The following is a 25,207-nucleotide window of genomic DNA, read 5'->3' on the forward strand; positions in this document are numbered from 1 at the left end:
CCTCAACCACAGTGGTATTATCCAAAAAGACAAGAACCTAGTTTGCAAAAATAGTCAGTACCATACCCTGGCTCCATGTTCCCTTGGGTGCTTTCAACTCTCACATAGTTATTTAGTAAATAAGTGCAATAACCAAAAAATCAGCACACAGTGGATATAACTCCTTGTCAAACGCTTCAAAAATCAGTTTTACTAAGGAGAACTGAGCTCTTGGGGATTTATCTTACATGACTTCCCTTCCAACATCTCATGGCGAAGCCAAGAAAGGAACCAATGTCTCCCGAGAGCCTAAGGCTACAAGCAGGAGGGCTTTCCTGGAGGTTACAGCACCTCCTGCCCCTCATTTCTGCTCTATCACAGGTTGTGGACACAGGTGGGAAATCATGCAGTAATGACTGAACTATCAGAAGTGCATACAGCTGGGCTGGCTGGGCTCATGCTGATTCACTGCGGGTGAACGGGGAGCTGTGGGATCAGCTGCTGCCTCCTGGGCTGGCAGCCAATTCACCTCAGCAGCATCCACAGGTTGATGTATCCTACATAGGAGGGAAACACTTTTTTTTTTTTTTTTGTTAGTAGCTCCTCACATACTCCTATATTTTGCAAAGCTGATAGTGAGGTTTTCTCCCAACAAACAATGTATGTATTGAAGTATTTTGTGCCTGAATAGGCCTGAGAGCTTCAGAATGTAACAAGTACACTTCTGGTAATAAAACAAAGTACTTACATGCTGTCTAAAGATGATACAGAAATATAATCTCTTTGGGGAAAAAATCCCAAACCTATTTTGAAATCAACATTTCTGATTTTGTTTGTTGGGCATAGATCACTCTAAAGGTGAACTGGTACACTATACTAATGACTGCTTTTCATCCTGTGTATTCTTGATTTGCACACTTGATTGAAAAAAAAATAAAATTGATTGATGCTAATAAACTTTGGTGTGGTTTTTTTTTTTTTTGTTGTTATTTTGTTTTGTTCGTTCTTCATTATGACAATACAATCTAATTGATAGGAATGGCAAATGAGATCTAGATGAAATCTAGTGGAAACCATGGGTGGGATGTCCAGCTGATACTAACTGGGGTAGTTCCATTTTCTTCTTGAAGCTGATGCTGATAGTTAGCAATTTTCCTTTAAGGAAATCTGACTACTGTCTACTGTCATCAGAGAGGCTTCAGAAAAAATGTGTGGGCATAGGAATGGGATGGCAGAGAAACTACCTACAGGACATCTGACTATCACTGGTCCAAAAAAGAGGAAGATGCAGTGCAATGACAGAAATTATTTCACCTCTTTCCCCACCACAGGCCTTTATCAGTTTTTCTCCAGGGAAACTACCAACAGCCACCTGTACACCTCCTAAGTTTCATTTCAAGATCCTGAGTGGATGTTCAGAAGCCTTAAGTTTTGTGGCTACTTCTCAGTTCAGGAGTGAATTCAGCAGAGGTGAAGGTGGACTAGATAGAAAAGGTCACATACACAAGTTATACCAAATTCATCTGAGTTTTGGGGCTTTTCACTTAGGAAATCAGAGCAGTCAGTTTTAGCCTAAGGGAGGAGCATGAGCTTAAATCCACAGTAAGGTGGAACATCTTTCTTTTCACACTTTTTCTCAGTGTAAGTTCCTGTTCAGTCTCACTGCACTGTCTACCCTAAAACCTGGAGAAAATCTGCCCTATTTTTGACCTGGGAGACTACAAATAAATGTAGATTATAGCAGATAATTGCATATTTTTACATACATTACACAAAATTACAGCAATATTCTTCCTCACTGAAATGACTTTTCCCCTTAAGCTCTTGAGACCTTTGTACTTACTGAAAATGGCTCTGTGTGTGTGTGGCACTTTACTGTAATGACACAATCTGTAAGTACAATAGTCTAAGTTAAATAATGCTTCCTCACAAAGTTTCAGGCACACAACTAAGGAGTTAAGTAGTTTCCATGTTTGTTTTTCCTGGATCCTGTTCTGAGACTATCTTCCATAGCTGGAAAAGGTCAACATCCTACCATTAATACAACATTATTCCCACAAGTTTCTACAACAAAAAAACTTTTCATAAACAAAAGCCATTTTTTAATGTGGTGCATCAAGAGCCATGTTTACTTGCACTGTTATTTTGCCAGTACCTTATGGTTTAGAAAAGATAAGGCTATTAGCAGAATTTAAAATACATATTTTTTGATCTTATTCCACATTGGGAATGAAAGAAAATGTTATTAAACTGTCCTCCCAACTTCCTCTCTTGAGAGGTCAGATAACTTGGCAATCTATCACTTCTGAAAAAGAAAGTATACATATGTGTATTTGAAGGAGCCAAGACATGTAAAAAAAATTATATACAATCATTCAAGATTTTCTGAACTTTGTTCTGAAAATAAATAATGCTGACATTAAGAAATCAGTTTGAAGTATTTTATAGTCATTAAAGGAAAGCCCCACAAATCTTCTCATAATCAAAATGCTCAGAGGAACTTCTCTGCTTTGACTTAACTCTCTTTGTTCCTATGTACTGGTTGGCAAATACAATTCATCTGGGAAATGCACATACATTTATAGTCTTTCCATTTGTCAGCTTTCTGTAAAACTTCAAGAGTGTTCACAAAGGCAGTACCAAAATACTTGCACGACATCTGGCTAAAATGTCAAAGGAATCTCTTCATTTCACGCTGAAGAGATGTGAGTTTTGTTTGTTTGGGTTTTTTCCCTTCACATACAGTTTCTAACTGCAGCACCTGTTTGGATTGCTCATTTGTTCCCAATGCATATGATTCACATCCTTTCTTTCAACAGAAACAAATGTACAAAACTGCAATGTACAATCCAGAACATGGATTCCACTATTTCTTCTCTTTGAACTTCAAACCTGAAGTGGAAAGAATGTATAGGAATGGTGGTGTCTGAATAAGAATATGCAATGCATGGAATTGAATATGTGATAATCTTGAACTTTTAAACATATAAACTGTTATTATCTGTTAATCTACTTTATGTGCTCTTCCCTATACATGGCTTCCCAGGGCAATCATCAAGCTATTGCACGATATCAGTTACCAGTTTTAGATGAGAAATGCTCCTGCTGAGTTTTCTGACCTGAGGTATGCATAGAAACCTGACGAGCGGAGGCACTGTGTCAGCCTCCTGCACTGCCCACACTGTCTGTCAGTGCTGGGTCATGGTATAGGTCTGCCTTGATCTCTGGGTGCATCTCCTGGGGACCTCTTTCTTTGAAGGATTCTGTTTCCTTCCCTACTCCACTAAAGAAAAGTATTTTGTGTCAGGGAAGCCACTTTTGACCTTTGCCTGACACTTGAGCAAGACACAAACCCTTGCAAAGTTTCATACACTCAGCAAAGCTTTTCATTTTCAGCTCCTGAAATGTGGGAAGATGCCACATGTCCTTTGAAGTGTGCCCAAACCTTCAGAGCTCCTTTTGAGGACCAGGCTGTGGGAGCACAGAGCATCCCTTGTGCGTGTGTGTCGGTGGTGCACCTCTGAGGACCATTTGCGTGGAGCAGCATCAGCCTCACAGACACCTGGCTGGGAGCCCAAAGCTGGGGAACTTCCAGAGAATCATTCCTGCAGCTCTCCTTCCAAACCATGGAAACTGAGAGCAGGTTCCCTGTCCCTCCTCAACAAGTATTCAGGCAGCATGGAGAGTACACAGGGACACACCACACTGGACTAAGAGGTTGGTGGAGGCTGCCAGCTGGAGGTGTCTAAGAAGCCAGAAGAAAGGTTTCTTTTCATTACTAAAAAATGTTTGGGAATGAGAATCAGAGAGGAAAGATGGGCCCTGGTAATGCAGGATGATGTAGCAGCACAAGAAGGGGCTGTGTTTTTGAAAATAAATGAACAAAGATGTGCAACGGGTAGAAGAGGGACTTAAGAGGGACTTTAGGGTCAGATGGTTGTAGATAGTTACAGTTCCAGTACAGAATAATGCATAAAGGGAGAAAGAGTAACAATAGCTGTAATTTTAAACATCTTTTTATACCTGATTCTGGATTAGACAAGAGATGAATTACACAGGATTAATGACTGGACAAGCAGGTCAGGATTTTATGAGTGAATTCCTGCTTCTATCCATGAGCAAGTCAGCAGTACCAGGTGCTGACTGCTGCCTCTTCTGAGGAAAATGCAGAGAGCAGGTGAAGAATGGGTGGTGCCTGCAACTTTAGTTGAAAGATAAGTAAGTTGAAAGATAGTAAGTCAAATCATAGGAGTAAGATGAGGTAAATTTCCTTTAAGAAGCTTTCACAAACGCTCTGTTCTAATTTCCGATTTCTGTATTTGTTTAGCTTTCACCCAAGGAAGGAGTTTTGTTTAGAGTTCTCCATTAAAAGAGCCCTATCAAAAACTCAGGTAACCCACAACTCAACCATTTTGAATACCTTAGACACTACTTCCACATCCTAAAGATTTGGGTTAAAACCTTGGAAGAAAAAGTGCAAGGGGGCTATGCCCAGTAATGTCACCTAGCTGAGACATTGAGACACATAATATCTTGATCAAGGCGAGAGGGGCAGAGCACAGAAAATAGCCTTGTAATGTAGGGATAAAAGTAACAGCATTCTGAAGTGGTTATAGGAACACACTCAGTTGTACATAACAGAAAGCAAATGTGCATATTACTCAAGCTTCACATTCACCAGTCACAAAGAAGTAAAACTGCATCTCACACTGACAGCAACAGAGGAGGTGACATCACTTCAGGGACACGTCTGACACGTAAGAGAATCTGGAGGAGCACAAGTGTCAGGCTAAAAGCTGGTAAGAGCCAATAGAGCACTACAAGCACCATGGCATCACACAAAGGCACATGCTCTGGACATAGACTAAACTGGCCCTAGTTTCAGGGTGATAAACAAAGCAGGGGATTGTTTCACAGTCCCTATCAGAATTATCTTAGCAATTTCATCTCCCTGAGTATTCAGAAGTCAGATAGGAAGTACATGAAATTCATCAGTCATCAGCTGGCTGATGCTCCTACATCCTGGAGTGTTCAGGGGCTGTGCAACATTTCCTCTCCCAGAAAAAGAAATATTTGTTTCAAGCATTAAATTCTTTTTCTTCAGTCACTAGTTCTTAAGAGCAGTTTCTTGCTGAGATTTTCTTTGCTTTGTCTCTGCTTACCTCATGACACTTTTGTATCTAAATATTAGTGTTTTGTTTGAAAGACTTGCCTTTTGTTTGGTTTACATATCGCCATGTACACTCCCACAATTTTTCTTTTTGACTCCATTCCTCTCCTCCTTCCAGCCCATCCTAACCAACTCAAGGAAACTTCTGCTTGTTCTGTGATTACATCAAAAGCTTTGTGCCCAGGGAAGGAGGCACTTCTAGGAAGGAAATCTCAATAATATTTTGCTGTGGAGAGTAGTAGATTAGTATCTCCAGACAATTTTATCTCAATTCTCCCCTGACAGTCAAATTTAAGCAAAGATGGCTATTTCCTATTTCCATTACAAGAAACTGAAAGGTTCTCACAGAAGACTATGCTGGAAGCTTAAGCATTTCCCTCCTGGATCCTCTGGAATGTCTTAGTTACTACTGCAGTTTTGATTTAAAACACCTGGGTCTTCCCTGGTCAAACACAAGGTAATTTGCCTGTGATGCTTTTGCTTTCTTACAAAACACACTTGAGCCTCTCATGAGTTCTTAGATGCTTAGTTAGATCTTAAAAAGCCAAAGCTTACTTCTTGACAAATTTCAGTTCTGAAAGCTAATCAGACCAGCAGCTATAATTTGTGATCAAACTAGAATAGTCCTTTTTTGCAGGACTTCAACCAAATTGTGCCTGGTGGCAACAGCTGCAGTTCATTTGGCAAGCATAAGGCTGGGGCAGGATACATCCCACAGCTTATAGAGACCTACAGCTACAGGGATTAAATTGTAACATGCATAAAAGGGATCATGTACTTGCTTAAAGACACTGGTTAACTGACAGAGGTTACAAGACCCTAGGAATTACTAGATTTTATAAAGAGGGAATTTTGAAGAAATTTTTCCTTGAACTGAATAGCTAGTTAAGGGATAAATTGAAGTTTTACCTGTATTTCACTTCACAATAAGAATAGATTATAATACTTGAGACAACATGAGCTGAACCATATTTTCCTGAAAATTGTGGTATATATTTGAATAAACAAGCTGCAGGAATAGATGAACAATTATACTAGGCATTGTATTTCATTATTGGAATGTGCTGAACTGAACTGAAAATGCAATAGTAGTCCACTGGATACAGGTAACAACTATGCAACCTCTAATTGCAGACACTTCCCGAGATTTTCAACAGAATTTGGTGTAGAGAACTGGGAAAATAAAAAAAAAGAAGAAAGAAAATACAGTATGAAAGATCTCTTCTTGAAGAAAAGGATTCACAAGTGGCTGCAAGAGTGTTCCAGTGACTGTAAATACATGAGAGAGAAGTATGTTTATCCCACAAAAATGAAAAGGACTCCTGTTGATTTAGTACACAGAGGCAGGAACACATTCAGCTTTACAATTATGCCTCATTGCAAGCAGGGTTTATTTAGCCAGTTGGTGCTCTGATTTACACCACACAAAACATCTTTGAAGTCACTTAAGTTACACAACATATATAAATCAGGACAGTTCTCTGTCTAGGACTAAGAATAAGTAGAGAAGGAAAATCCTTATAGGAAAAAAGCAGAACACAATATTGTGAGAGAAAGAGTAAACAACAGCTCAAACGGCAGCTGTGTAAATGCACCAAGCCACAGATTCGGCTGACAATATGATGTGTATATTTATTTATACCAGAGTGTTGGGGCTTTTTAAAAAAAGTATGCCTACTGAGAATGGTATTTAGTGTGTATTTAGCTTTGGTAAACATGAGGGGCCAAACTGCCATGCTTAGGCAGGAGATTCAAAAATTATATCGAGGATTTTTGCTGATTAAATGTATACATGACTGATACAATTAGCCCTGTATAGCAGAAACTACTACTTAGTAAAGCTATTACTGTGGCAGCAATGTATAACCATGTTGGATGGGTATACATGCACTTTACCAGAGAGGGTAGCAGTGCTGCCAGTGAGACTGAACACACTGAGGAGGGAGATGCAGGGACAGGAGGGTCTCCATCCCCCTGGGGGTGCACCCTCACCCCTCTGCATGTTTCTTGTTCTGCACACCACACTGCGGCATGACCTGAAGTGTCCTGCTGAGTTGTCAGTGCTGGACCTTGGAGCAGTGTCAGGGTCACCTGCAGGGGTAGCCCAAGGACACTACTCTGTTTCTTCCCATGGGTGCTTCTTCATGAAGCAACCTGATCTTCCTTGGCCTTGGTGGTGGTCATGGATCCAGACTAGCCCCAACAGACCTGTTCTCCACTTCCCATGTATCTGGAATAGCTCAGGCATCTTTAGAGGTATGACACAGAAGGATGTTGGCAGGAGAAGCAAGCCTGTTCTCTAGTTCACTTGAGTTACCACTGCAGATCAGCCCCAGTCATGCTTGATCCCACGGAGTTGCCCTGGACCTTTATCATCACTCCAGCACATACCATTCCCTTCTCCAGAGATGCTTGAGCCATTGTGCCAGATTGAAAATATGCCTCTACATGCCTGACTGGCCCTGAGAAAATAGCTTTAAAGATGCAGGGGTAAGCAGCTCCCTGCTGAGACACTGACTCTGGTTCTGCGCACAGATCCATCCATGACCTTGGGTCTACAGGTCTACAAGGTCTGCTTACCCTCCTCTGCATTTCTGCCTGAGGGCACGGGAACAGCTCATTTTTTAGGCAGAATTTTCTATGGTGGTCAAAGCTGTATCAGCAGGTATATTTTGTGATGGCTTTACAGATGGTTTTACAGCTCACTAAGCATCTGTCTTTCACATGGTTTCTCTCCTTGGGTTGCTCTGCTGTTTTGGTTTTTTTTTTTTTTTTTTTTTTCTGTGTGTGTGTGTGTAGTATTTTTCTCCCATCTCCTTTGATGATAAAACTCTATTCTGCCTCAAGATAGTTTTCTGGCCTTTTCCCTTCCTCCACTGTGCTGAATTCTGGATCTCTCCATCAACTTCTCCAATTTTAATGCTGTTGTTTAACTGGATAATCCGACTTCTTCCATTTTGCATTTATATTTCATAGCACATCTGCAGCATTTGAGAGTTCACGGCATGGATGTTTCAAACCACACCATAGGAAATCTTGGCAGTTACACATGACTTCAGAGATTTTATACACATATATCTGATGTACAGAGGAAGTAATTACACCATATGGACTTCTCCTATACAGTAGGAAGCACAACACGAATCTTCTCACTTGATTTATTACAACCTTATGTCATTTAACAAAACCAACACTGCAACTGTCAGAAGGAGGGAAGCCAGCTGAGAGGGAGGACCTGTATGGGGAGCTGTGGCTCAGGCAATCCTGAGCAGTTCTACGTGCCTGCAGCTGAACAGGGCAGTCAGGACCTTGCCAGCAGCACCAGGTATGAGGCAGCTGAGCATAAACACTGTTTGGTTTGCAAGGTCTTGTAACAACAAGAAAAACAAATGGATCTGTCTTCAGCCTCCACATTCACCTCTGCCTCTGGTCCAATGGCAGAGGCTAAGGAAGAGGAGCTGCAGGGGACAGCAGCAGCAACATCCTTCTCACACAGGAGCCCACCCCTCCTCTGTCCTGCAGCCTTGCTCTGTGAGGAGGGGCTGAAGGGCAAGACTGGGCTCATGCAACCTACCTTGTCCTGTCTACAGGGCACACTGATGAAGGGGAATGGTCCCATAGTGTGAAGTCGCTAGCAAATACAAATCGAGTAAAATAAAAGCTGTGAAAAAGGGTGCAAGACAGTGTTACACTGCATATCCATGCCAGGCACATGGAGGGGTGTGCTCTGTAATGGAAAGGGGGTTACTCTCAGTGGTAAGGAATATTCTGCAATAGCAGCACAGTCACATTTGAACTGAAGAGTTTCCTGTGGGAAAAAATATTTCATCCATAAATCTGCATGCCAGTGCATACCCTCATTAAATACTGGAATAAGGAATATATATGGGTCCAACATTCACAGTGTGGTGTGGTGCCTTTGAGCCCTTTGCTGCTGGAGTCCCTGCCCACTGGAAAGAAGCTGTCACTGTGCTCCTCTGCTTTTGGCACTGTACAAAGAGCCACATGCAAACAGCTCCAGCCCAAGGAGCTCATGTCCTAACACAGACAAGCCCAGACAGCTGCAAAGACAGCATCCTGCATTACAGGAGGGAGACCTCATCTCAGAATTAGCTTCCCTCATTCCTCTTCCATGCTATCAAGACAGGAGTCCCTTGTAGGAAGCCTTAAACAGATAAACAGTGGTGAAATGGAAAAGGAGAAGATGTTGCATGCTTGAGAGTGGCTAACAGAAAGTTCATCAAAGAAAGAGAAAAGCAGGGGATCTAGAAACTGAAAAACAGCCAAAAGGTGATTTGTAGGAAAAAAGGGGTATTTGGATCAGAAGAAATAATGCAGACATATCCAAGTCTTTATTTGACTGGACAGAGAGACTACAGAGGTTGCCATACTCTGAATGGAGCGAAACAGTTTGTACTGGGAAGGATAGCAAGTACAACTTTATTTTTTGCTCTCACACCTATGCTAGACAATCTTGGGGACTTGCTTTAAACAAGTTTATAAGGGCTAATAACATATGTTTAACCAGTGATACTGTATTTACAAAAAATAGTTTTGCTAAGTAATAAGCAATACACACAGAATTTAATTGAAAAATCATGACCCATACTGAAAAAAAAACCACAAATCAAAGCAAAAAAAACTCCAAAGTGCTTTTCTTTGCTGGGCATCTATGATAGCACTAGACAGAAAGGAATTTGACAGACTAATACAGTCTTTTAATAGAAAAATAGTTTTAGCCTGTGGGAGAAAAAATGCTGCATGGATGCTTTATTTGTTTGGGCTTGCAGCTTTATTCATTGTCTAGAGCTATTCTCTGTGCCTAAAACACAGACTTCTATCATTCAAGACCTTCTTACTGCATGCTCCCAAAGTTCATATCTAATGACCAAAATAAGATAATTTAACATTTGCCATCCATTTACAGATAAATGTAATGGAAACACTCAGGTATACTTCAAGTCTTGCTCATTATGCAAAGACACTGAATATGATTTGGAAACCTTATGTACAAACTGAGGTTAATAAAGAACATTTATTTTCTTAAGTGTCAGTAAGAAAATGCTGAGAACAGGCTCAGTCTGCCTCAGCAGATACTGTTTGAGATGACAGCCTGCCCATTCCCACATTCCTGGTCTCTCCAGGTCAGACTCAAAGGATTCCACTAATAGTTTGGTACTTAGTAAAGTAGACAAAAGGAAAATGGGTCAATGTTACTTGCTCCCATGTGACAAAAATACAGAAAATAGAAACAAGCACCATTTGAGAAATTTGTAAAGCCTCAGACATATGTCATGAGAAACATTTACAATCTCTGGAGTATAATTTAAGTGCTAAAGGATGACCTGGATTATCCCTCTTGAATGCCTTTGTGAGCTACCCAGGCACAGAGTAGAACCATCATCCAGCCAGTGCTCTATCTTTAAACTCCTTCTCACAGTAAGCAGAAATTACAAAACTTGGCTGAAATAACAAATAATACTTTTGTGCAGTAGTTGTACTGTCTGACTGCTAGAAGTGAAAGCCTGAATGTCTAACCAAATGGACAACACATTTTTCCAAAAACAATCCTGACAGTGTATTTAATTTCCTTAATGAAGTGTAATTCATATGAGGAAAAACCAAACAAAAAGATCAATGATACAGAATCACAGAATATTCTGAGTTGGAAGGGGCCCATAAGTACCATGCAGTCCAACTCTTAAGTGAATGGCCCACCCAGGGATCAAACCCTTGGTTCTAAGAGCACCCCATGGTGGGAAATTTCCACCCAACTGAGCTGGCATACATACATACATACATACATACATACATACATACATACATACATACATACATACATACATACGTACACACATACACACACACATAAAAACATAAAGGAGGATGTGCTGTGCAGGCACTATTGACACAAAGGAGTGGAACCCTTTCTTCAGGCACTTATCCACTAACTTCCAGTACTTATTTTCTAAATAAGGTAAAATATGCTTGCAGGATAGGGAAGACATAAAGGACAAAAAAAAAAAAAAAAAAGCCATTGAAGAAAAAAGGTATGGCAATATTTTTAAACGGTGGTGAATTGCATCCAAAGGATTCTTATCCCAGCATTGGCTATTATCACCAAAGTTAACTTTGCACTATTCATCTCCAGCAAGTTTCCTTTCTATTAGTTCTTCACTACAGTTAACTTTTCTAGAGTTAAATTTTAAGTCTTGTTTTATTTTCTGAAATTTTTCTTGATTCCTTACTGTGATTTCTCTTGCATTTTCTACCCATCTCTCATTAAAATTTGTGATATGCAGATTTTCAAATACACTCTTAAAAATTCTGCCCTCAAAATAAATTCCTGAAATACCAGTGAAATATCTTCTTGATTTATTAGTAAGCTGCCATAAGATTTGTTTTTTCAATGAGTGCAACAAGGCTATAAATCAACAGATCACATAGGTAATGCAAAAGGAATCAGGTGGTGTAATTTCAAACAGAAGAGCTGAATCTACAGTGCAAATAGTTAATCCAGCATATTGACTTCAGTCATAAATTTGTTTAAACTGCAACCTTGGTATTCATTTTGACTGATGACACTAATTCTTGTGCTTTGTCCAATGCTGTTGAATTGTTTTCTCATCAGAGCAGCTGAGATTGCAAACGTTTCTGACACAAGGTTGTAGAAGTATCTGCACAGGTCTAATCTTGGGCTTTAGGAGGAAGGTGCAGTATCTGCATGAATGCTACATACCTTGCACTTATTTTGCTGGGGATAATGTATGTCAATCCAGGGAAGGTTAAAATTATTAAACTGAAAATGCAAATAAAAAGGTGAATGTGTCCTTTTGACTACCTTTCATTAAAGTGTCATTCTTTTCTTCTTCTGTACAGTTCTGTATAGTTGATTTGAAAAGGTTTTGAAGGAATTTTGCTTTCAGGGCTGGAGCAAAAGGTGGAGCGTGCAAATTGTTACCATGGGATGGGTTTAAAAAAACTTATATTCTTTTAGATTACAAATAAATACAATTTCTATATGTTATGCATGGAAGCAAACAATCTTTCATATCTGGTTGAAACACAAATGTTCTGCAAAAGAGCAAAAGGGTAACAAGGAGTGAAAAAATAATTTTTGGTCAATATGTGTATTTTGACTTGAAAAAAGGTCTCCATTTGAGTTTATTTTATCTTTTAAACATACTTTACAATGTTCTGAGCATTTACAAATGAAAATGTGATTTCTAGGTGAACATTTAATTGCATTCCTGCATGTACTGAAATAAAACACCCTGCTTTGCTTTTTAATATATCTTGCAACTTTTATTTGAAACAGATTCTGAGGAAGACCTTTCACTGCTTCCCAAATCTCAGATTTTGTGTAGAATGCATATATGGGAAATAGAGCTTTTTACTCATGGGAAAGTTATCTAATCTCTGTCCACCAGTTCAAAAAGATCTCTGATGTTGATTAAACATGTATAAACAGAGCTTAGGGGGGGAAAAAAAAGGAAACATGCATATTTCACTCAAAAAAAGTCAAGACAAATGTACTAAAGCACAGCAATTTGCAACCAACACAACTATCCCACTACATGGCTGATTAATTGCCAGCGCAGCCCAGCAATGTTCATTAAATAAAACATTAGGTCATACACTAGGTATCAAGTTTCAGACTGACACAAGTTCAAGTTCTGTCAAGCCAACCTGTACACTGCCTGCCTTTGCTAGTGAACTCAAAAGATTGTGGGCCTATTTGCTGTGAATATTCATGCAATGAAGCCTTATATCCAAGATTTAGGTGCCTATGGAACAGTATCAAGACTTCAGGCATTTGTGTATGCTGGCAAGTCCTTGAAAGGCTGAGTTTTAAAATTATAAACTTTAAAAAAGCATGCATTTGAAATCACCGTCACAAAGTGCAAAAGAAAACTACATTCATGTATCTGAAAGCAGAATTTAGCTTCACACTGGTAAACAGATTTTACAGTAACACTTTTCCTTTCTTTTGCCAGTGGAGCTGCTCTCCACCATTACCTTGACTAGAGGAAAAAAAATAAATTAAATCTTGAAGTACCACACCAGACACTGATTACAGCATTGAAATAATGAAGAGTGTCATCCTGTCCCATATATAGAGCTCATTAATATCATAGGCACTTTACTCTTAAATTTGTTACCATTACAAACACCTCCTCCAAATACCTACTTTTCCTCTGGGAATCTTCCAGAGACTTAACCATGGTCTATGAAGCAATGTGAGAATTTGAAGCACCAATTTTTGGTACTTATTTATATTTTGTACAGATTCTGCTGCAAAGTCTGACAATACTTCAGAAGATACAGGATCAAGTTTAGCCCCAAAGCCTTGTGTATGGAAAACACTGGAGAGCAAATAGGACATTTTCCAAACCATTTCTGTTGTGCTGACCATAAAACAATACCCCTCAAAAACTTGATGCTGATCTAACAAGTATTTAGGGGTTTTCAGTCAGAGGGAAGGTGGACAATCAGCCTGGAACAAGGGATCAAATCTCTGATAAACTCTAAGCTCTAGTTGATTATAATGTCTGCTTGGGGTGAGGATGCTCCTGGGACAGAGGGAATCTTCCAGGAGAGGACAAAGGAGGTGATGGCAGTGGGAGGTCTGATGAGTTGACACAGAGAGCTGGATTTGGAACAGGTGAGAGGACTGAAAGGTCTGCTAAGTGCAAAGGGAGCAGAGCCCATGAGATGGGCCAGATAGGTATTTACTCTGGTGGAAGGGACTGGTGACCAGTGTGACCAGCAATCATAATTCTGTATGACACCCCTTGTAAGGGAAAAGTAGAATAGATGTGTCCAACTCCCTGGAATAGGTAGGGTAAATAGCAGCATTTACAATTCCACTTGACTGGTGCTTGCATCAGAGGTCAAATGGTCAAAAGTTGTAAATGCTTCTAACAGCAATGCTAGAAATCAAAAGAATAATATTATGGAGTTATACTACCTGGCAATAAATGACAACCCTGATATAAAATGCTGGTGAAAGGAGGATAATTTATGGCAAACATAGACTAGTCCATCTACTTTACAGGAATGATAGAAAATGAGATATAGTCAGGGCAATGGCACAATATGGGAAGGCTACAACAAAATGTTACAGAAAAAAATACTTGGGGAGGAGGGGAACATTAGCAGTCCTTGTGGGTGGAAATAACAGAAAGGTAGGACTTGGTATTTAGGACTCCTCTGTAAAAGACACCAATCATTAAATACTCAGTGAAATTAGAGAAGCTGAACAACTAGCAATATTGGCCAATACCAACTACCCACATTGTGTCAGGCACAATGCCTCATCCAGATCTGATGAGTAAATAAAAGTTCTGGACCCACCAACTGACTTTTTCTTAGCACAATAAACACTGAGACCCATAAGAAAGAATGTTGCTGTGGGTTTGGTCTCAAGTGCTGCACAGGACCTGCTTCAGGAGGTACTATTGGGAGAACTGCTCTGCAAGTGCTTTAAAATACAACCAAATTTAATGTTGTAGTGTACTGGGACAAAGTAAGCCAAACAAATATATCACACAGATATCCAATTTCAAGAAGGGGAAATACATAAAAATCACAAAAATAGTAAAAGCCTGAAAAAGCAGTCAAAAAGGCAAGAAGCCTAAAGCAACCTGGAGGTTTTTTAAAAACACTGTATTAAAAATCCCAGTAAACTATGTGTCACATATCAAAAAGAAAGTGAAATGGTTCAATAAAAACCCTGCACAGCTCACAAAAAAAAAAGAAAAAAAAAGAAGAAAAGAAAGAAAAAACCCGAAAAAACCCTAAGGAGGTTATTGTAGGCAAAAGGCTAGGCACTTAAAAATTGTTCCTGAAATGAACAGGAAAGCCCATTAAAAATCAGAAAGAAAATAAATGGCAACTAGGATAGCTAAAAATGAATGAGAAAATTTTGCAGAAGATAACCAAGCTGATGGTAAAAAGTTGCTTAAAGGAAAACAAGAAGCCAACAAGGGAAGTATCAGTATCACATGATGCCAAGGGCTCATCAAGGGCACCCAGGGATAATAAGGACATAGCAGAGGAACTTAGTGACTTCTCATAGAGGTCTTTACTGCTGAAGGTACATGAGAAGGTCCCAAATCCAAGCTATTCCTTGAGACAGAATAATTTCAGGTAAATATGAAGGAAGTAGTAGATAAAACAGGTAAGGCAGGTGTTACTAAGGCAACACGAGTGGGGACATTCACCCATGACTTCTGAAGGAACTCAAATGTGAAGTTGCAGAACTGCTGGCCAAAGTGTGTAACCCAACATTACAAACTGCCACTGCACCAGGGGCTGGTGACAACCAGGCTTCTATGTGGAAAAGGGACTCAAGAGGAGACCTTGAGAACTGTGGGACAGTTTATTTGTCTTTTCTGCTTGGCAAGGCAATAGTCCACATTAAGGAACACAGTAACTCAGCTCAAGGATAAGCATTGTGAAGCAAACCTTAGTGGTTATAATATATTTGGATTTTCAAAACCCTTTTTATAAAATGCTTCACTGAAGCTTTTAAAATAAAATATCTTTGGTTGTAAGGGAAGTGCTCTTATGGACTGAAGGCTGTTAAAGTGACACCAGTGGGTCATCTCAGACATGCGCTATAACTGGTTTTGGCAAAGATTCCAACAGAAGGGACTGAACTGTGAAACACTGGAGTCTATAGATGATATTAATCTCTCTTAGGTTGTTAAATATGATGCTGGTGGTGAGGACTGGGGAGATCAGGTGATTTTCCATGCTGGGAGATCCAGAAGGACCCCACCAAACTGGATAGGTACAGTTCTGGTCTCTTGCAGAAGAGAGAGTAAAGGGACTAAGGGCTAGAGTGTCACCTGCCAAAGAGAACCTAAAAAGGCTGTGACTCACCCTTTTGGACAAGAGAAAGCTGAGAGGAAATATAGCTGAGATTTACAAAATTAGGGAAGCAGTGAGTAACCTAAACATAGAGCTACTCGAAATCTCACAGTACTAGAAGTAGGGTGTATTTGACAAAACCAAAGGAAGCTTTGCTTAGAACAGGTCAGACAGTGATTTATATAATTTATATCATTTGAGTAGTGCCACTGGAGGTAGCAAAGACAGTTACAGTAGCTGTGAAAAAGGATTAGACAAATTCAGGATGACAGATACTGGAGGAGCATATAAATTGGGTTGTGTTGGGTAGAAGTTAATGGACTGCAGAAAATTGATAGAACTCTGTGCTCCCTTTAAATAGCATCTCTTACTACCATTGTTGGGAACAGAATGGTGAGCTAGATGAGTAACTAAGAAGATGCTTCTAATGTTATTATTTTGTGAAGGAAAAGAAGAAAAAAGAAATCGGATTTCATCACATATAACAAAGCAACAAACTTACAAGGAGCTACTGCCATTATACCAACTTGGAAGCCAGTTAATTGTTATACACAAGAATTAAAGTAACAGTTGATAAAATTATTTTATTTGATTCAAACATTTCCCTATAATATAATAATGGAGTTGACTTCAGAATATTTATGTGTTTTATTTTGTTGTTGCTTATTTTAAATGACAAAGAAACACATCTAGATCTAGCCCATGTGTTAAGACTTAAGCTTGTATGGAAAATGCTTGCAAGTAAATATCACAAACTAGATTTCCCAACTGTGTAACATCCAAAAGCAGACAGAAGTGTACTGGTAATAGCTTACCCTTGGCCACTGAATTAGTGAAAGCAATATAACAGCTATCTGTAAAGGAGTTTTAGTGAACACTCATGTCAGTCTAGGTTAAAATGGAATGTTTGGGCATTCCCAAAGAGTGGTCCTCATGGTGGGGGGACACAAAGCTCTTTTAGTTTCCATCATTCCAGCCCCTTGCAAAAACAATGGCTAATTGGCTTGAGCACTGTTAGACGCTTGACCTGGAAAGTACAAAAGAATGCAATTTCTCACTCTGTAGAAAGATCAAAAAGATTTTTACTCACTTCCACTTTCTATAAAGCCTTGTGGCTGGTTATGAAGTGAGGCTGATTATGAACTTCAATAGGTCAAACACTTGGCCATTGTACTGAATGGAGTTATCGTTTCCTACATAAGTGCATTAATGTTTAACAAATTTTAAGGCACATATATTGTTCTCTGAGCAATGCATGGTTTGCAAAGAATTATAAATCTCAAGATTTTACGAGTTACAATAAAAATCTTGAGGAAAAACAAAGAAAACCAGATGTTTTAAAATTTTTTTTAACTTTTTTTTTTAAAATTACTTTAATCCAGGCTTTCCATTTCATTCAAAACAGAACTTCAATACCATATCAGTGTTTCCCTTTACTCTCTTCCAGGCATCTGTGTACTCCTTACATTATGTACCAAATGTACCCTAGGGAAAGGGTGAGTCTGTTGTTGTAGGAGAACAATTTAGGAGAAGTTGCCACAGAAGAAAATGAGAAGATGAATCTGTCTCAGGGAGAAAATAAGTCTGCTGTCTTTCCTCTGCCTTTTCACTCTGTGTCCTCCACTGAGCCTTATACTATGTGGATAGTGTGTGAACACTCCTTCAGGAGCTTTGATTTGCATTGCAACTCCACTGAGGTTCTGCCATCTGTGAGAAGGGGAGATGAGGCTGAGGCTGGTCCCCAGGCTTGGCTCCTGCAGCCCCAGCTCCAACCATTACCTAGTGCAAGGTATGGTTGGATAGGCTGCATATTTGTAACCAGCTAACAGCAAATACAACTGGAAGATAAGTATGCTGCAGTGAAACAAAAAATTAGAGTGTCATTAAAGACTGGGAAAAACAAAACCAGCTTACAGAAGGAGCTTTGCTCCTTCTACTATAAAGATGTGAACACAAAGCAGGACTGGAGGCTGTAACTTCAAGGGGATCATGCACAGCCCGAGAAACATTTCTTTAGAGAAACTTCTCCAAGAAACAACTCAGCATTTGCTGTGAGTTGCAAACACAGTTATCAGCAATGTCATGATTCTCTGAACATTTGGATTTGACCAGCTTTTCTTTTTGGAATGAAGAAGAAAGAGCCATTTGTAGGTATCCTAACAGCCCTGGGAGCAGCTCAGATGAGAGGCAGGAGGTTGCAGGCTAGATGCTGCTTTTGCTTAGCTGCAGCAGCTTCCCCACCACTACAAGGGCAGATGATGCTTCTGCTGTTTTATTTTTCTATCCCCACTGGATTTTAGCTGTGTCTGAGCCCAGTGAAAGTTGCAGCCCAACCCAGGAAAAATAAAGCAGGAAAAACTCTAAAACCACATGCCCCTTTCCAGTAGGCCTGTAGATGGGTGCACTGATTCGTGCTAGGTTGCCTTTTGCCCCTAGAAACTGTCCCTGTGAAGCAGGATCCAACTCTCCTGCACCTTTGTGCCCATCTTTACCAGTCCTGAACCAAAAGCAGTGCAGACAGTAGCACAGGGCTTCCAGAAGCCCTGTACCTGGAGACCTGGCACAAATCACGAAAGCCTGGATGAATCTCCACACATCTTGACAATGCCTCTCTGTCTCAGCACAGAGCTCCAGGAGACATCAGTGGGCATATTTTGCAAAAAACCCTTTTTAAAAAACGAAATTATTGGATTATGACAACAAATAAAGCTAAGCATCTTTTCTTAAATGCTGTATCTAAGACTACAACTGAAGCAATGGCAGCAAATGAAGTAGAAGCACATATAAATAAAGAGCAGACATTTCTTCAAACTTTTACTCCTTTCATAGTTTGTAGTTGTGTTTACCACTCCATTGAATTCACTTCATTCAACAGATGCTGATGTACATTCAGTAGCAGCAATCCAAAGAAAATGCTTTTAATTTGCCTGGCTTTAGAGCTGTCACAAACAGAGGGTGAACTTCCAGAGGATAGCAGGGCTGACAGATGGATGCAGACCCTTGCAGTGCTGCTCCTACCTGAGTTCAGGCACACTTGTCCCTGCAAGTGACAGCTCAGTGGCACCTGGGCTGGAGAGTCACTGCAGAAGCAGCTCTGACACCCTGATTCAGGCACTCTGTCAAGTGCAAACACGCAATACATCCATTGTGCATGCAATGAGTCACCTCGAACAGAAAACGTGTGCCGTGCCAGATTATACAGAGGTTTTGTGAAAATAAATATTCCCATTGAGGATTAGCATGAGACCAGAAGCTAAGCCAAATTTGACTAGACTCTGAAGGCCAATCTTGTACCTTAAACCAGATGTTAACAGGGGTTGTGACAGCTGAAGAGATCAGCAGACACAAAGTACAGGCAGTGTATGCTAAATCAGAATGAGGTGTATAATTTCAGAGTTAAAATACAGAGAGATAAGATTTTTGAAGTATAAAATTCTGTAAAACCCTTTTTCCAATACTTTTTCACATCTTGCACAATTAACCACAAGCAGTAAAATGCAATTTATGTTTTGTAGCATATCCTTTTTGTCTTTTTGAGTATCTATTTAAAGGGAGGCCAATGTCATTACTAAATGGGGTTACTTACTTTTCTGAGGTAAAACTGAGAGTGGTAAGCAAGTGCATATTTTATACCCTCACTTTCCCAGTCTAGCTAGGAAGCAACTCACACGGAGCTTCTTGTCAGTGGCACCTGACTGCTTCTCCACTGTGGTGTTTTCACATTTTCAGCTTTTCTAACCTATGCATTTAGTTTGGTTTAACTACCTCTTTTTTTTTCTTTCACATTCAGCAACTTGAAATTCAAGGTCATTCAGTCAATAAGGAGCATGAAAAACATTTCAGTCACAGAAGTTTGTAGTTTTGCAACAGATATTTTCATGAACTCTAGTGAGCATCTTACAGCATCAGTTTTTGATTTTCAGTCAGAAGTGGGAAGTGGCAGGAGGCACTTGCCAAACTTCATGTGCTGGATGACAAGAGTAAGGCAGGAACAGCTGGAGGGAGTCCTATGGGAAGATGTGTCTCAGGGCTTGTTTGTCCTCAGCTTCATCAGGGTGCTACTGGGTTATTGTAATGGAAAGCAGATCCTGAGCAGCTCATGGTCAGGCCATGGGAGTATAACCATTACAGTCCCCATGGCATGGTAACCCCAGGATCATCTGACTTCCATGGAGACATCAGGACTTCTGCTGTAAACAACAGTGTTCCTTGCCTCCCACCTACACTGTGACTTTCCTACCACCTCTCCCTCCACTCAGACGTGGAGTCAAGCTTGAGGAATGCAATGGGAATGGGAACTGATGGCTGGCTGAGTGGAGGGAAGGCAGAGAACTGAAAAATCTTATGAGGTTTGTGATAGCAGAACAAGCACATGACCGGCCACCACATCTCTTGCCTGACCTATTCTTAGAGATGGGTGGATGGAAAAGGCTGAGTCACTGTCTCAGCTGCAGAAGACCAAGCTGTACAGAAGGAGCCTGCCAGCCAGGGCTCCAAGCCATACAGGATAGGAGCTGCCCTATTTCTCACTGCTCCTTGTGGCAGGTGGCTAATCCCCTCCACCCCATCTTCCTTCCTCTGCCTCATTCCTCATTTGTCCCCAAAATGAAGAACAGACTATCAGCCACAACATAATGCCAGAAATTCTAAACAGTTCCCTTTCAGCAGGGATTTTAGGTTTTGCAGGCGTGGTTCCCTCTTGCTTTAGTGCAAATCACAGAGAATCACAGAATTATTGAACCACTTAAGTTGGAAAAGAGCTCTAAAATTACCAAATGTGTGTATCTCATGCATGTACATGGTATCCTTTCATCATTCTGATCTGATCAGCTTGTCATGGCCATCAGGTCCCTTGGCCCTCATCTTTGAGGTAAGCTACATATGATGACAAGGTATCCACAACAAAGTATTTCTTCAAATCTATGAGCCTGTGGGAAAGTAAGATGAAACAACAACAACTTTTTTCCTGAAAAAGAATAATTGTTTTAACACTCTTAGCAGTTTAGTGCAAGTCCACCTATAGCAAATTATATAGCACTGAACTTGTACCATCAAGAACAATTTACAGGAAAACATGTTACTTACACGGCTTCCTTTTTCAGGGAAACACTGACATCCTCCACTGCAGTCTCTGCCTCCACATGGTCCTGTGTATTTCTTTCCACCCTGCAAACCAGAACACACATAACAGAAGTTAAAAGGCACTAGCTAGAGTATCTGAAACAGCACAATCAGCTTTGATTAGAGACTTGCTGAGAGCTGCTAAAGCAAAGATCAGGATCAAATCTAAGATTTACAGATGAAACCTCTTTAATATATGCTAGAAACAGCCATGAGTGGCTGATCTCTTGGAGATCAGCATTAAGAAATATAATGTTACTTCATTTATCTCCCTCCACATTTTCAAAACACTGCAGCTTGATGCTGAGCAGTATCTCACGTATCTTTTTGACACATGCAATAGATATCATATCACGGAAGTGCAGCTGCTTGGATTCTTTAGGGACATAGACTAAGTCCTAGGTCACAATGCAGCACATCCTTCTATGCATGCTCCAAATGGTTGCTGTATTTTGAAATATTTATTGGTGGACATAAAGGAAGGTGTAGGTATCATGTTCAAAAACATGAGCCAAACTCCTGCTTTCTCCTCTTCTATGGCTGCCTATTCTGGAGGAACAAAAAATTTGCTAGCAGTCAACCACTGTGATTTAGAAGTCACTCCCAGCTTAAGTAAATGTCTTCAGTTACATCTCTCCTGTCTGACCAGAACCACGTTGGCTTGGGCCACAAATATATGGATCACAAAAATCCTTGGATGGACTTCAACAGGCAGGAAAATTCAGATTATATTCCATGCAGTGCCTGCACAGAATGCAGCAGCCACAGTCAGTCTTTCTCAGAAACCTGAACAGCAGACAAGCTGTGCGTGCTGTGGTGTGACTTTTATGAATGTAACTTAATGATTGGGAATGTAGTGAAGACCAGCCTGCAGCCCACCTAAGCTCAGGGTTTTGAGCCTCTGAAAATGACCCAGCAGCCCAGTAAGTAATCTGGGAAAGGAGGAAAGGATTTCTCATCACTATTTCTGAACCTGACTTGGCCCACAGCAAATAATTAATACAGTCAGAAGAAAAAGACAGAAGGACTAAGTCTAGTGGCTACAGGAAACCAGAGTCCCTCATTCAGGGCATTTCACATGCGCTGCTCCTCAGATGAAACCTCAAGGCAACCCAGCTGTAGGGTACAGTCAGGCTCCATGCCCATGCCCCCTCTTGGCTAAAGCAAACAGTGCCTTCACTTTTCCGCTTCCTTCATAGCTTGAGCCCATCATCTCTTGAAAGGGAGGTGAAAGGAGCATAAACAAGCTTCAAAACAGGATGCTTGCTCTGAACTGCTATGCTGTTTCATAAGCAGAGACAGTGATGCTACCATTCCTTTCTTTAGGGCTGACTTAAAGAGCTGAAACGTGGAGGGGACCGAAGCTGGCATGCTTAGAATTTTTCATGTGGCTCTAAGCAATCCTCTACTCAACATCTGAGGTTTTTCAGTCACATTTCTCAGGTATCCATTTCTGCCTTTACACTATCTGAAAACACAGCTCTGAGATTTGGGTACCTCGCTGGCAGTCAGATGAATAAAAGGTATGGAGCAGAAACCAAGCATTGCCTAAGTCCTGCTTTGGTCATATTTGTACAGCAGGCTCTTAATCTTATGACACACAGCAATAAAAAGCTCTCAAACCAAGTTTTTATGCTTGTAATGAGAAGGTTCATGTCTGTATCTTAAGAACTTTTATATACTAAAGCACTTTTGTTTCAGCTTTATATTTAATTCTCATGTTTCATTGAAGAGGTAGAGTTTTCATACTGATAAAAACAGTCCACCAAACTGAAACCATGCCCTGACCTATTTATAGCCTACATGCTTTATTCAGGAAATTATTTAATGTAATAGAGTTCTACAACATGTTATGCATTCTGCTTTATGTTTAAGCTATTCTTTGATAAAATATTGAATCAAGACAATTTTATAAACTCCAGCAGTTTTCCCAGGTTGGTCCATTTTTTAGTTAAATATCTGGATGATCACAAACTCACTGTTTCCATGGAGTTTATTTCTTATTAACCTATTTGCAGATGAAATGTGCATTGTTTTGCTCAGTATCATTAATTTTACGGAGTTTCCCTCACAGTTCCCTGTCTGCAATTGAGTATAGTTCCATTAATTTTTAGAAATGCCATGCAGATGTATGGACTGTGTGATCATATTCCTCTGCAGGATGCAGGTATACTTTAAGCAGCACTGTGCTCTGTAGTTACCAATGCCATTTGTAATTTTGAACTTTTAGAATCTGTTTTTGTTAGTGCTGTAAACAACAGCATATCCTAGCCTAAGAGTAACAGACAGCTACAGTAATTGAATCATGTGAGTTTTCAGTTTTGCCTCCTCAGAAAAAATTGAGAACAATAAGTTTATTTCTTTAATTAGCAGTGACTCAAAATTTGGTAAAATGTTGGCAAGGAGAAAATAGAAAAGGAATTAGAATTATGGTAAGATACTTGTGCACTTGTAAGAAAAAAATGGAGGAGGCTGCTAATGCTTATTTCAAATGGAAGTTCAAGGCCTATTGTTTCTGTCCTACCCACCATCCAATATTTCAATTTGCATGTTGTAACAATACCAGCAGCTAATATGGGGACACAATTGTTTTCTTCCACAATTTTAGGAAGTTTTTTTTTCTTTTCATTATTTTCTCATTTTGTATCCTTTTATGAACACAGATTCTGCAGATAATGAAAAGAAAAATCTGGAAGATTCTCCAAAGGCAGGGAACATAATGAGAAAGCATTTGAGACCAGCAGCAATATACGTCTTCTTAATTTTACCTGGGCTTTCCTTATTACCTAATCTCTACCTTTTCACTTTTCAACTGCTAGTGGAATGACTCTGGGACTTAGTCAAATGCAGCATTTTCTACTATCTTCCACTATCTAGAATATTTATAATTTCTTGATCATCACTGCACTGTTGTTTGATCTTACATTATTGGGGGTTACAGTCTAAAACATTAGAATGCAAAAAGCCTGAAAGTTTCAAATTTAGCAATGGACAATGTACTTTGAAGCGCTCAACCATTTATGTCCTAAGAAAAACAGATTTCTGGGAACAAAACACTAATGATGACAACCCAATGTGGTTGTTTTGATCTGAGCAGGAGCCTTTTTGGTCAGTGGCAAAACCAGTCAGATCTAAGACATCCCATCCTTATACTGGCATTTAAACTGACCAACTGCATCTCTCCCAGAAAGTTCCTACTGCTTTCTCTCAACCACAAAGGTGTGTGGAGGTGACTAGCTTACACAGAGATATCTATCCCCTCTAGAAAATGTAGGGATGGGGAGAAGAATCTCCTGATTTGCTCAGTATGCAGTTAAATTTTAAAAAGTGTGCCTACACCAGAATGATATTCTAGGATTTGTGTAATCAAGCTGGAAGAATTGGCCCTCAATTATGAAGGTGTCTACTGAGAAGGCTTTCACTTCCAAGTCTTTCTCATGTTTTGGATGACACATAATCCCACTAATCTCTAAGAAATCCAGAGTCTAAGTAGAGTTTAGAAATGCGGTTTATAGGATCTAATTTAAGATTTATGCAATATAGGAACAACATCGGGCTGCTGTTTTAGATCACCCAGAGATTCTTATCAGGTCTATTTCAGATACCCGAGCTAAATCTGATCATAGAAGGGTAGGGGGACTAGAGATGTAGCACAGGGTAACTGTTTGAGAGGTGTCTACAGAGCAGATGTCCCGCTTCACATGAGATTAATCCTGTGCTAAGTGTCCAAGTCTTGCCCTCACAGGAAGCTTGTACCCTTTGATGGGAACACTGAGTGTGAAGAACACTGTTTAAGAGCCGACATATGTGCAAACACAAAACAAGATATACCCTGGCACTGGTGTGCAAGCTTTCTGTGCATAAGTTGAGGTGCTGCTTAATTAAAATTAGGCTGGAGAATCAAAAGTAAAGTATGGTAATTCTGTCCAGAAATGTGTAACATTAATGTTCCAAATGAGACTCACAGAGTCAAAAGGCAGCCCTTGGAGGCAAGGCTATCTCATTTAGCCAACTACAATGGTAATATCATTCTAGAGAAAATATTGCCTAGGTAATAGT

General features: G+C 40.0%; 1 protein-coding gene across 2 annotated transcripts in view; it reads right to left on the bottom strand.

Annotated features, from left to right (window-relative positions):
• Positions 1-25,207, bottom strand: part of COL4A2 (collagen type IV alpha 2 chain) — a 138,084-nt gene that overhangs the window by 77,447 nt on the left and 35,430 nt on the right. For both annotated transcript variants that reach the window (XM_033086206.1, XM_033086214.2), the window contains exon 4: positions 21,113-21,193. In XM_033086206.1, coding sequence (XP_032942097.1) covers positions 21,113-21,193 — 81 coding nt within the window. The remainder of the gene's footprint in view (positions 1-21,112; positions 21,194-25,207) is intronic.

The sequence above is a fragment of the Catharus ustulatus genome, chromosome 2, assembly GCF_009819885.2.
Source record: "Catharus ustulatus isolate bCatUst1 chromosome 2, bCatUst1.pri.v2, whole genome shotgun sequence".
NCBI classification, from domain to species: Eukaryota; Metazoa; Chordata; class Aves; order Passeriformes; family Turdidae; genus Catharus; species Catharus ustulatus.